This window comes from Mytilus californianus, unplaced genomic scaffold (assembly GCF_021869535.1).
Source record: "Mytilus californianus isolate M0D057914Y unplaced genomic scaffold, xbMytCali1.0.p SCAF_8, whole genome shotgun sequence".
Taxonomy (NCBI): domain Eukaryota; kingdom Metazoa; phylum Mollusca; class Bivalvia; order Mytilida; family Mytilidae; genus Mytilus; species Mytilus californianus.
The window spans coordinates 49,580,497-49,593,535 of NW_026262734.1; the positions used below are offsets into that span (position 1 = coordinate 49,580,497).

The 13,039-nt window shown below is 32.7% G+C and overlaps 1 protein-coding gene across 1 annotated transcript in view; it reads left to right on the top strand.

The window, feature by feature from the left end:
- The first annotated feature begins 1,730 nt into the window (after positions 1-1,730).
- Positions 1,731-13,039, top strand: part of LOC127712138 (calcium/calmodulin-dependent protein kinase kinase 1-like) — a 99,366-nt gene continuing 88,057 nt past the window's right edge. The window contains exons 1-2 of the mRNA XM_052218399.1: positions 1,731-1,787; positions 8,830-8,875. Coding sequence (XP_052074359.1) covers positions 8,866-8,875 — 10 coding nt within the window. The 5' untranslated portion in view covers positions 1,731-1,787; positions 8,830-8,865. The remainder of the gene's footprint in view (positions 1,788-8,829; positions 8,876-13,039) is intronic.

Sequence of the window (13,039 nt, forward strand, 5' to 3'; positions counted from 1 at the left end):
CCTATTTCTGATATTGTAGACTCAATGACTTTGAATTTACATTGAATGTAACATCTTGGTGTGATTTTATGATCGCACTTAGAAAACAAACTGGCTTTGAACTAGCTGTCAGTAACACCGAGTATTCTCAGATCTACCCTTTGTGTCATTTTTGTGGGATGTATAAACTCCCTGCCACGTCCGGTCTGTGTTTTTGTTTGATTTTTTTCTACTTTGTATCAATCTGATGAGTTAAGCCTTTTTCAAATGTTTTGTTTATAGCTTCATCTGCTTTCTTAATTACTATAACATTTTTCCATTTTTCTGTCACCTGGTGCTGACTTGATTGCTGTTTGAAAACTGTGTTGGTTTTTCTCTGCAAGCACTATCTTAAGCTTGAGTATAGATATCATAGTGGTATTAAAACAAGCACAAATGAAAAAAAAAAGTCAAAAACAATCTTACTATTATGCTGCTATATTCCCCAACACATGCAGAGGACACGGAGGAAACGACACGAACACCAGAAGGTCCCTAGTGTTACTATGTCAAAAGTTTCATTTTCAAAATTTTCCTGGCGCCCAGAATATCAAATGGTCATTCCGTAATATAGCTGTCGTCGGATGTCGTCTGTCATAATATTATTTTTGTTTCAGTTCTCAGTTTTTCGTATACTATAATGATTTTTAGATTAAGCTTTACCGTTTCTATGTTGTATTTTAACATTTTATCTAAGGATTTTAACAGATTCTACGGAATGGGTTTTGTACATTGTTTGAGGCCGAACGATAACTTGTGCAATGCATATGTTAATATCATAGCATGTCCCTTAGACCTGAGATTACTATACCACAATGTGTGGTATAGTAATCTCAGTTTAGACGTGTACTGGTCTCATTAGCAATCATACCACATGTCTTTATTTTTATAATTACCAATAGACAAGCTTTACAGATGAGGATCCATGATTTTGAAAAAGGGGGACCAAAAACTAGACTGTGACAACGCTTAGAGTGGAACAGGTAAAAAGTATGCATAAACCATAAATATATAGCCCCATCAGAGGGACAGGCACCCTGGACCCCTAAGCTGATTCCCCTCTGGCTTTATAAATCACGGTGTCTAAAATAAGATGCGAATAAATTGAATGACAACTCACATGCAGGCAATAAGTCTTGTCCATGAACTTGTCTCTTAAAAATTTTATACCTATATATACCTTTATATATAATTGTTATATTAAGATCATGTACAAAAGTAATTTGCTTTCCAGAGAAAAAGTGCTTATGTGAAAACAGAAAACAAAATCTGCCACCAACATGATTCCAACATCGGACAATAATTATGTCTGCCAATCCCAAATTTCCCAAATAATCAAATAAAAAAAAAAAAAAAAAAAAAAAAAAAAATATTTCAATCATGAAAAGGAAAGAAGAAAGTAAGTTTTTTTTACTTATTTGGCTCTGTCAATTCAACAAAAATGAATAAGAAAATGTGGGATACCATTACCATTTAAACTTCAAAAGAAAGGATATCAAAAAAGAAAATTTATTAAAATTACAGTGAAGTTTGATACCATTGTATCACTGATCTGACCAAAGCTTTGAAATTTCTAGTTCAATTTTACCAGCGACATGTTATACAATATATGTATTAAAATTTTCAGATACTAGCAAGGTACTAAAATATTGGTCGGTTTTTGAATTTTGTTAATTTTCGCGCCACAAATTTCAAGGTTCCCGCGAGATTTGGTTCTGTTTACATATCCGGTTCCGCAGTTTGTTTACACATGAGACAGAAAAAACAAGGTATCTTGTAACTTTCAAAATTAAATCAAGTGACAGTCTCAGAATAAAATTTTGACAATAAATATTTTCGATTATCAAGTAGACCCAGTAGTTAAAACCAAAGATAACGAGCGAAAACAACAAGGGCTGAGATTTAATCTGAATAAGTCTTATTTATAAAAAATAAGATGTATACAATTTTGCCAGTAAGACAACTGTCCACCAGAGACCAAATGACGTAGAATTTAGCAGCTATAGGTATTCGTACGGCCTTCAACAATGAGCAAAACCCATAGCAAAGTGTGCTCTAAAACGCCCCTTAATGACCAAATACAATTTGTGTAAAACAATTCTAGAAAACTACATGTGTAATGCCTGTTTATGTACAAAACAACAAACGAAAAACAAATATCATATACAGAAACAAATGACAACCACTGGATTACAATGTGTCTGTCCCAAGACCAAGTCAAGACCTGGTGGCATACAGAATGTGACGGGGGTTAAAAATGTTTGCTGGCGCCAAACCCTACCCTTACCTGGGACATTGCCATAGTGGGGTAATAGTACAACATAAGAACAAATATAAAAATCAGTTGAAAAGGGCTTAACTCATCAGATAGATACAAAGCAGAATAACTAACAAAAACACAGACTGGATGTGGCAGCGAATTTATACATCCCTCTCAACAAAAAAGACACAAAGTACTTGCAGTTACTAATAGCTACTTTGAGGCAAATAACAACTAATAAAAAATTAATGTATCTAGGATTAATATGTCAATTCATACACATTTAGTATATATCTGAGGAAAATTAACTAAATAAAGTTCAGTTACCGGACTCCCTTTAGTAACCTACCCTGTTTCACTTTAAATAAAATGTACATTTAAGGACATTTTTCAATTTTGGTTAAGCAACATAAACATTGATACATTTTTGGTTAAGCACTGTTTGAATCCAGAACATTAATGAAAAAAAAATGTATAAATTATTTTAAAAAATATATGATTTACCTGGGACTATCATACTAGTCCCAGGATTTACCTACCTTTCACCCTTGCATGTACCCAGTAAGAGTATTCAATATATATACAGGAGGGATTGTGCCTGATATTCATATGATGAAGATCAGACATAATCTTTTAATCAGTTTAATTGAGGTCTGGAGCTGGCATGTCAGTAACTGCTAGTAGTCTGTTGTTATTTATGTATTATTGTCATTTTGTTTATTTTCTTTTGTTTCCTATTCTGACTGTTGTTATTTATGTATTATTGTCATTTTGTTTATTTTCTTTTGTTTCCTATTCTGACATCGGACTCGGACTTCTCTTATACTGAGTTTTACTGTACGTACTGTTGTGCGTTTGTTTTTTCTACATTGGCTAGAGGTATAGGGGAAGAGATCTCAAAAAACATGTCTAACCCCACCGCATTTTTGCACCTGTCCCAAGTCAGGAGCCTCTGGCCTTTGTTAGTCTTGTATCATTTTTATACGCCCGTTTACGGGACGTAATATGGTATACCGTTGTCTGTCTGTCTGTCCGTCGTCAACATGTCGGACATTAACTCAAAAATGCATTAACCAATTTGAATAAAACTTTGGTTAATTGTTTATATCTATTGGCGTGAGCTCCCTTTCGTTTTTTATAAATTTTAGATTTTACGTTTCTGAGTTATGGGGTTTTATTCATTAAAAAAAGGGGGATTTTCCAGTTTTCGGACAATAACTCAAGAATGCTTTCACCAACTTGCAAGAAATTGTGGTGAATTGTTTATATCTATTGACATGAGCTCCCTTTCAATTTTTATAAATTTTAGATTTTACTTTTCCAAGTTATGGGGTTTTATTCATTAAAAAAAAGGGAATTTTCCAGTTTTCAGACAATAACTCAAGAATGCTTTCATCAACTTGCAAGAAATTGCGGTGAATTGTTTATATCTATTGACATGAGCTCCCTTTTGATTTTTATATATTTTAGCATGTTTAGATTTTACGTTTCCGAGTTACAGGGTTTTATTCATAAAAAAAGGGGGATTTTCCAGTTTTCAGACAAAAAATCAAAAATGCTTTCAGCAGTTCTTATGAAACTTTGGTGAAATGTTTATATCTATTGATGTAAGCTCCGTTTAGAATTTTATAAATTTTTCATTTATCATTTCTGAGTTATGGGGTTTTATTCATTAAAAAGGGGGGATTTTCCAGTTTTCGGACAATAACTTCAGCAGTTCTTATGAAACTTTGGTGAATTGTTTATATCTATTGATGTAAGCTGCATTTAGAATTTTATAAATTTTTTATTTATCATTTCTGAGTTATGGGGCTTGAATATTGTGTCCATTTTTGCCCCAACTGTTCAGGGTTGGACCTCTGCGGGCGTATCCAGCTTCGCTCAGCGAAGCAGTTTATTAATTTTAGTTTCCTGTGTATAATTTGGAGTTTAGTATGACGTCAGTTATCACTGAACTAGTATACATATTTGTTTAGGGGCCAGCTGAAGGACGCCTTCGGGTGCGGGAGTTTCTCGCTGCATTGAAGACCCTTTGGTGGCCTTCGGCTGTTGTCTGCTCTATGGTCGGGTTGTTGTCTCTTTGACACATTCCCCATTTCCATTCTCAATTTTATGTTTATCTAGAAATTTGTTTTGCATGCACGTGTATAAAAATTGCGGTTTTTATCCAACACAATCATAGGTTTGAACGTTGTTTTCAATTTAGACTTGTATACATATTTATAGCTTACTGTTCCGTGTGAGCCAAGGCTCCATGTTGAAGACCGTACTTTGACCTATAATGGTTTACTTTTATAAATTTTGACTTGGATGGAGAGTTGTCTCATTGGCACTCATACCACATCTTTTTATACATGTATCTATTATGTATCTATAAAAATGTCTTGCACCAGTGTTTATTTCCATGAAACTTCAGGGACAATAGATAATGAATAGAAAAGAAAGCATGCCTGAAACCTGTGTAATGTATGAGGGAGATAGCTCTGCTTTAGGGAGACTTTTTAAGAATACTTTTGATTGAAAACAAAAATTAACTAGACCATTTTTTACATGTTAACATCTAAATATGATGATTTTTATACGACCGCAAAAAATTTTGTGGTCGTATATTGGTATGACGTTGGCGTCGTCGTCGTCGTCGTCGTCGTCGTCGTCGTCCGGCGTCGTCGTCGTCCGGCGTCGTCGTCCGAATACACATTGGTTTTCGCACTCTAACTTTAGTTTAAGTGAATGGATCTTTTTGAAATTTGACGATAAGGTTAAATACCACAAAAGGAAGGTTGGGATTGATTTTGGGGGTTATGGTACCAACAGTTAAGGAAAAAGGGGCCAAAAATAAGCATTTTCTAGTTTCCAGACAATAACTGTGGAACGGTGTATGGATCTCTCTGAAATTATACTACAAGTTTCCATACCACCAAGGATGGTTAGGATTTGCTTTGGGGGGTTATGGCTCAAACCGTTTAGGAATTAGGGGCAAAAAAGGGGGAAAAACAAGGTTGTCCTGGTTAATGGACAAATACTTTAGTACAAAACATAATTTAAAGCAGTGTAAGGGAGATAAATCAAATACATCATTGAAATTATCTCCCTTACACTGCTTTTAAATTATGTATAAAGTAATGGTTAAAGAACAATAAAGATAATTTAAAACAGTGTAAGGGAGGTAATCCAAATACAACGTTTTGGTTACTTCCCTTACACTGCTTTTAAATTATGTTTAAAGAAATGCATATTTATAAAGGAAGACCAGTAAAAATATCTGCACATGTTGCATCTTTTTTTTTTACAAAAAAATCCATATGAAAGATTTGACACTATATTTTTAATTCTATTATAAAATAGATTAAGTTAGCACTATGGTAAATTTAAATGGGTAATTATGGTTGCCAACTCCATTGGAAATTTGAATTGAGATTATGGCCATATCTTGAGGGAAAGAATTTTTGGGGGGAAAAAAAGGGGGGGGGGGGGATAAAAAGAAATTGTGGGGGGTCAATTTTTTCTCATTTCAGATTTCAGAAATTAAAAAGAATTATTCTTCAAATATTATTTTTTTTTCAAATTTCAAATATTGAAAAATTTCAAGAAGTAATCTTTAATTGCACAGTATGGCGCATTAGATTTGTAAAATCTTTGATCACATTTATTTATTTGTTATGCCGAATCTAACAGTGTATTTAGATTTTTAATTTTGGGTCCAGTTTTCAAATTGGTCTACATTAAGGTCCAAAGGGTCCAAAATTCAACTTTGTTTGATTTTAGCAAATATTGAATATATGAGGTTCTTTGATATGCTGAATCTAAACGTGTATTTAGATTTTTGATTTTTGGCCCAGTTTTCAAGTTGGTCCAAATTGGGGTCCAAAATTAAACTTTGTTTGATTTCAACAAAAATTGAATATATGAGGTTCTTTGATATGCTGAATCTAACCATGTATTTAGATTTTTTATTTGTGGACCCAAATTGGTTCATATTGAGGTCAAAAGGGTCCAAAATTTAACTTTGTTTGATTTCATCTAAAATTGAATTATTGGGGTTCTTTGATATTCCAAATCTAACCGTGTATTTAGATTTTTAATTTTGGGTCCTGTTTTTTAAATTGGTCTACATTAAGGTCCAAAGGGTCCAAAATTAAACTTAGTTTGATTTTAACAAAAATTGAATTCTTGGGGTTCTTTGATATGCTGAATCTAAACATGTGTTTAGATTTTTGATTATGGGCCCAGTTTTCAAGTTGGTCCAAGATAGGGTCCAGTTTTTAAACTTTGTTTGATTTCAACAAAAATTGAATATATGGGGTTCTTTGATATGCTGAATCTAAACATGTATTTAGATTTTTGATTATGGGCCCAGTTTTCAAGTTGGTCCAAATTGGGGTCCAAAATTAAACTTTGTTTGATTTCAACAAAAATTGAATATATGAGGTTCTTTGATATGCTGAATCTAACCATGTATTTAGATTTTTTATTTGTGGGCCCCGCTATCAAATTGGTTCATATTGAGGTCAAAAGGGTCCAAAATTAAACTTTGTTTGATTTCATCACAAATTGAATTATTGGGGTTCTTTGATATGCCAAATCTAACTGTGTTTTTAGATTTTTAATTTGGGTCCCGTTTTTTAAATTGGTCTTCATTGAGGTCCAAAGGGTCCAAAATTAAACTTAGTTTGATTTTAACAAAAATTGAATTCTTGGGGTTCTTTGATATGCTGAATCTAAACATGTGTTTAGATTTTTGATTATGGGCCCAGTTTTCAAGTTTGTCCAAGTTGGGGTCCAAAATTAAACTTTGTTTGATTTTAACAAAAATTGAATATATGGGGTTCTTTGATATGCTGAATCTAACCATGTATTTTGATTTTGGACATTGGACCATAATAGGTAAATTAAAAAAATTCAAGTTCTTAGACCACATTCTTTCTGTGTCAGAAACCTATGCTGTGTCAAATATTTAATAACAATCCAAATTCAGAGCTGTATCAAGCTTGAATGTTGTGTCCATACTTGCCCCAACTGTTCAGGGTTCGACCTCTGCGGTCGTATCAAGCTGCGCCCCAGCGAAGCATTTTATTATATATAATATAAAAGATATGGGAAAATGTAGACAACTGTGCAAGGCCCTTTAGTTAAGGTTGTTAAACAGCCCCATAGTAGCTCATTATTATTCATAATAACAATGAGCTAACTAAAACAAGTTTTCTTACAAGTTTTAAAATTATCATTATTAACTATTTCATAATGCCGAGGCAGTGCTCATTGACTTATATATATGACTAACAATGTAAAGTTCCTCAAAATGTTGCAAATTAGATAAATTTCCCTAAATAAATAAGTTCTATCCTTTTTTTTTTTTACCTCTTTCACTGTTTTGAGCATATTCTAACCAGACAATATGTATGACTGGAAGTTTGAAGGTCACTCAGAAAGCACCAATATAGATTGCTGCAATAAACAAATGATTTCCAGAAAATACCAGAAAGTTGTTATCTTTGCTTCAAAATACATGTAGTATTTACTACATGTATTGAGTAATTTGCGGTATTGACAGGAAATTAACAGTCCACATTGTAGATCCATCTTGGTGCGTGCAATGCCATGCATTCTGATATACTTTCGGAATTCCTGCCGTATTGATACATGTAGATGTTGTCTGTGTGGTCTGACAGGTCTCAACTCATCAGATAATGCTTAAAAACAGCATGAGAAGTAAAAAATACATGGACATGATGAAGATAGAGAAGATAGACAAAATTATTTTTCAAGGGTAGTTACAAATGTAATTAAATTTGTGACATTTTGAAGTCTGGTAAATATAAGTGATTTATTACTTTAAAAATTCATGCCATATTGATATCATACATGTAGTTGTTGTCTGTATGGTCTGCAGAGTTCTTGAATTTTTTTTTCCTGGTCAGTTGGTCCTTGATGAAAATCTGCTAATCCTCACTATTATTTCTACTGCAAAATACCAAAATTATGTTGGTCCTTGAAAAATTTTTGGTGGTTAAAACCTAAGGGCTAAGGACCACGACTTTTCTAGAAGTCTCTCAGGTGATCACAACTGGTCAGATAATGCTTAAAAAATAAAAACAACATGAGAAGTAAAAAGTAAATAAAAATAGAAAAGATAGAAAATATCATTACTAAAAAGTCATGCAGATATACATGTACATGTACCCCAGTATATTTAACCAGGTGTCTGATAGTAAAACTTTACTATTTTGCAGATATTTTGGTCTGGTACTGGATGTGATATTTGTGCGTCCTTAGGACCATTCAGGTTTCTTCCCCCAATTATATGGTGATATTTAAGGTTAAGAGTCAGACAAGGGTTGATTAGGGAAGTCAGACTGAGAGTACTAGGGCATTAGAGACACAGATTGAATTAGAAATCCAGGGTAATGGACAGAGGAAGAGAATGTTATAGATAGTGAGGCAGAAAGTAAAGTAGAGATTCATATGGATAGGGAGCAGGTTTTAGATTAGATTAGAAAATGGGTTATCCACAAATTTTCTTATTTAACAAAAATGCTTTTTTTTTGTTTCAGATCATGGAAGACAACTCTGTCTGAGAAGAAAATGAAATGGGTTCTGGTAAGTGGGTTATTTTGCATGTGTATGCAATTTCTCCATTACTTAAGCAAATAAACTCAAGGAAACCCAATAGGTGTTGACATGTACTGCTTTTTTAGCTTGTTTCAGCAACATGCAGTTTTCATTGATATTCCATGTGAAAAAAATCAGTCTCTGTTTTAACATTGAAAGTGTGTTTGCTCTTTATATCTTTATATATATGTACACTTACTGAAGTGAAACAAGACCTGACAACAATTAAAAAATTGTATAGACTATACAATTTTTTAATTGTTGTCAGGTGTTGTTTCACTTCAGTAATGAAACCAAATACATGGAAAGAAATTACATCTTATATTCTTACAAATTAGGCAATTGTATACCCCCTTGAATTGTCATATCATTTGCTTACTTGGATTAGTCCAACTCGGGTTAGTAGAGTATGTCCAGTTTCAATTGAACCCCCAAGTTTGACCTTTTGAACTTACCCCAGTTAACTTGACGTCAAGCCTGGGTGAGGCAGGTTTATATTTAGTATAGTTACAAAATAGTGACAAACAAGATCAGTAAAGAAGAGTATGATACAATATAATGTTATTTTACAAAACACAGCCAAAGAAAAGGGTCTGTTAAGTGAAATTTATTTTTTGTTGTATTTTGTATTAACAAATATTTTTGTGTGTAAATACTGTCAGTGATGTTTATCAGTAAAACAGAAAAAGTATGATTTCTGTAATTTGAGTTGCTAAGAGTAATATGTAAATGTATTACGAAAATCCATTCCCTTTACGATGGCGCAGGAGGGTTTTAAAAATGAATATAATGGCCTGAAAAAATACTTGTTAGTCATGAAGATTTCAGTAGAACTTATGATCAATTTCTGGTAAGAACTGAAAATAAATAAATGATTCAATTATGTTACAAATTTGAACTGATGATAAAGTTGTTACATTATAATTGTCGACATAAAAAAAAATGAAAATTGACAACCTCTGCTTTATTTTTAAATCTTCCATTTTGAGAGTCAACTCGAGTAGAGTTTTCACTTTGATTCGGCAAGGATGCACATTAGCACTGATTCAATAACTAGTCAACCCAAGATAGACAAAATCGAAGTACATATAAAAAAGAAGATATGGTATGATTGCCAATGAGACAACTCTCCACAAGAGACCAAATGACACAGAAATTATCAACTATAGGTCACAGTACGGCCTTCAACAATGAGCAAAGCCCATACCGCACAGTCATCTATAAAAGGCCCCGAAATGACAATGTAAAACCATTGAAACGAGAAAACTAACGGCTTAATTTATGTATAAAAAATGAACGAATAATAAATATGTAACACATAAACAAACGACAACCACGGAATTACAGGCTCCTGACTTGGGACAGGCACATACATACAGAATGTGGCAGGGTTAAACATGTTAGCGGGATCCCAACCCTCCCCCTAACCTGGGACAGTGGTGTAACGGTACAACATAAGAACGAACTATAAAAATCAGTTGAAAGAGGCTTAACTCATCAGATGGATAAAAATACAAATACTACAAATACATGTACATGTACAAGTGGATGTGGCCGGGTACTTGTACATCCAAACATGTAGGCCTAACAGGCTGGAAAGTTTAACCATGGTGTTTTGTAAATAATCTATACAGTCATTTTGGAATTTTTTTCGTGCAAAAATCTGTTCATTTTGGAATATTGTGGATTTAGGAAAACTTCTACATTTGTGGATATTTGATTTTGTGTATTTGCAAAGTCTGTATACAAGGCTTTAGAAATGTGTATTTGGTTAAACTTTTTAATTCTTGATTTACCTAAATCCACGAATTCCAAGAAAATTGGTATCTCACGAATAATAATGAATCCACAGTAATGTGGCATGATTGGTGGGAATTTATCTTTTAGAAAAGTCAAAACTACATGATCTGAATTGTTCCTTGTCCTGTTTTGACCAGATTCCTGTTTCTTGCATCCATTTAAGGCTTTAGAATTGCTTTTTATGACACATATATTTACACAAAGTAGTGTTCGTTTTCACATTTTTGATTTTTCTAGAAATACCTGTGCACTTAGAATTTTTTTGACTTTTACAGTTTGATTTCATTTATTGTGAGTAGATTGTCTTGGGAATCTTTTTTCACAAACATTTGAATTTTAATCGCAAATCTATGGTTTTTTGTGGTGCTAACTGTCTGAAAAAAAAAGGTATGAATTAACAGATTGTCTCTCTTTGTATTGCAGCAGTTATCATTTTAAAATGCATGTAATTAATTGTTTTACTCATACTAATTTAAATTAACTAATTTTTATTGATGTTTAAATTGTTTTAGAAAACACATGGATAAGTGAATCACTATTTAGTAAAATTTCACCAAAGATACTGATTGAATATATACATGTATACATAGCTTTTATGATTTAAGTCTTGAATTTCAAAAGCATCACTGTGAATCAGCAGATAGATAAATGTAAATTTAACTGATTTTTATGCATTCTTGCATGTGAATTTAGCATAGTAATATTTAATTTTCAGTCAAGCAAATAATGTGGGTATTCATGTGTCATAAGGATACATCAGAAACCCATGACTTTGGCATATTTTAACATTTACATTTAATTTGAGGACTTTGTCCATACAGTGGAAGAATCAAACACTAACTGGCTCTTCAGTTGTCAGTTTCATTAAAAATTATATTGAGTTCTGGAAAATGTTAAGTGTGATCATTGACAGCTAATAGCATTTATATATATTTTGAGGAAACTGATTTCGATCTTCATCCAAAAAACTTTCCAATTTCAAATATTTTTGATTTTTGGATGTACAGGTTACCTCATGAATGAAGCGATGAATGAAAAATTTGTTACTAAATTGAATAGATATGTTTTTATTTGTAAATATCATACCTGTTATATACAGTAAACTAGTCCAAAATGATTTTGGGAATTTTGGGTAAAATTGTTACCTGCATAGATTTTTTCTCATAGGTACTTGAGGTCAGGACAACCTCTATATAAATATCAGTGACTGCTGTGGAAAGTAAAAAAGGAATTGATAGTAATTAGTAAATACATGTTATTTCTAGTATAGTAATTAGTAAATACATGTTATTTCTAGTATAGTAATTAGTAAATACATGTTATTTCTAGTATATGTTTATATTAACATAACAAAACTCGAAAATAATTGAAATTAAAAGAAAACAAAAAATAACAGATTTTGGAGAAGGGAGAGGGTTAAACAAAAATTGTCCTGTCCCCAAGTAAAATCTTCTTTATAATTTCATAAAATTGAGAATGGAAATGGGGAATGTGTCAAAGAGACAACAACTCGACCATAGAGCAGACAACAGCCGAAGGCCACCAATGGGTCTTCAATGCAGCGAGAAACTCCCGCACCCGGAGGCGTCCTTCAGCTGGCCCCTAAACAAATATGTATACAAGTTCAGTGATAATGGACGTCATACTAAACTCCAAATTATACACAAGAAACTAAAATTAAAAATGATACAAGACTAACAAAGGCCTGCAAACATTGTATGCTCACAAAGATATAATTGAGGCTGCACAACTGTAATAGATTTTAGACAACAACAAAAAAGTTGTCTCCCCCTGTACTAAGTTAGTTTCCAGGCAAAATTGTCCTAATACATTTACAGGTGCTTGTCTTTGAAAAAAAAGTACATATGTATATAGTTAATTTTTTATCAGAGACAAGTGCCTGTGAATACATTCATTGCTTATGTACTCCCAAAATATCCATCTTTGTAATGTTAGTGATGAAACATCACTTAGTAACTTTCAAGTGCTATCCCGATTTCCCAAGAAAACTGTCTTTTCCGGAATTCTTGCCACAGCTCAATCCAGAGTTCCTGAAAAAGGTCCTTCCACCCCTCATAGATGTACCCTTGACTTTGTCCATCTGTATATTTGTTTGTATATCATATCGAATATTTTTAAGGATTTGTAATTCGTATGTAACTTGATCACATGTACATTTGTATTTACTCAGTTTGCACGCCAATACTGTTGTGTTTAGCTTTTTGTAGGTCAAAAACAGAATATTGCATAGGGCATACAGCATGTTACTAAAAATACATTCTAGAAATCACCAATTTTACATTGTTCACGCAATAGTCGTTGATTAATAATATAACAATTGTAGCCTTTGGT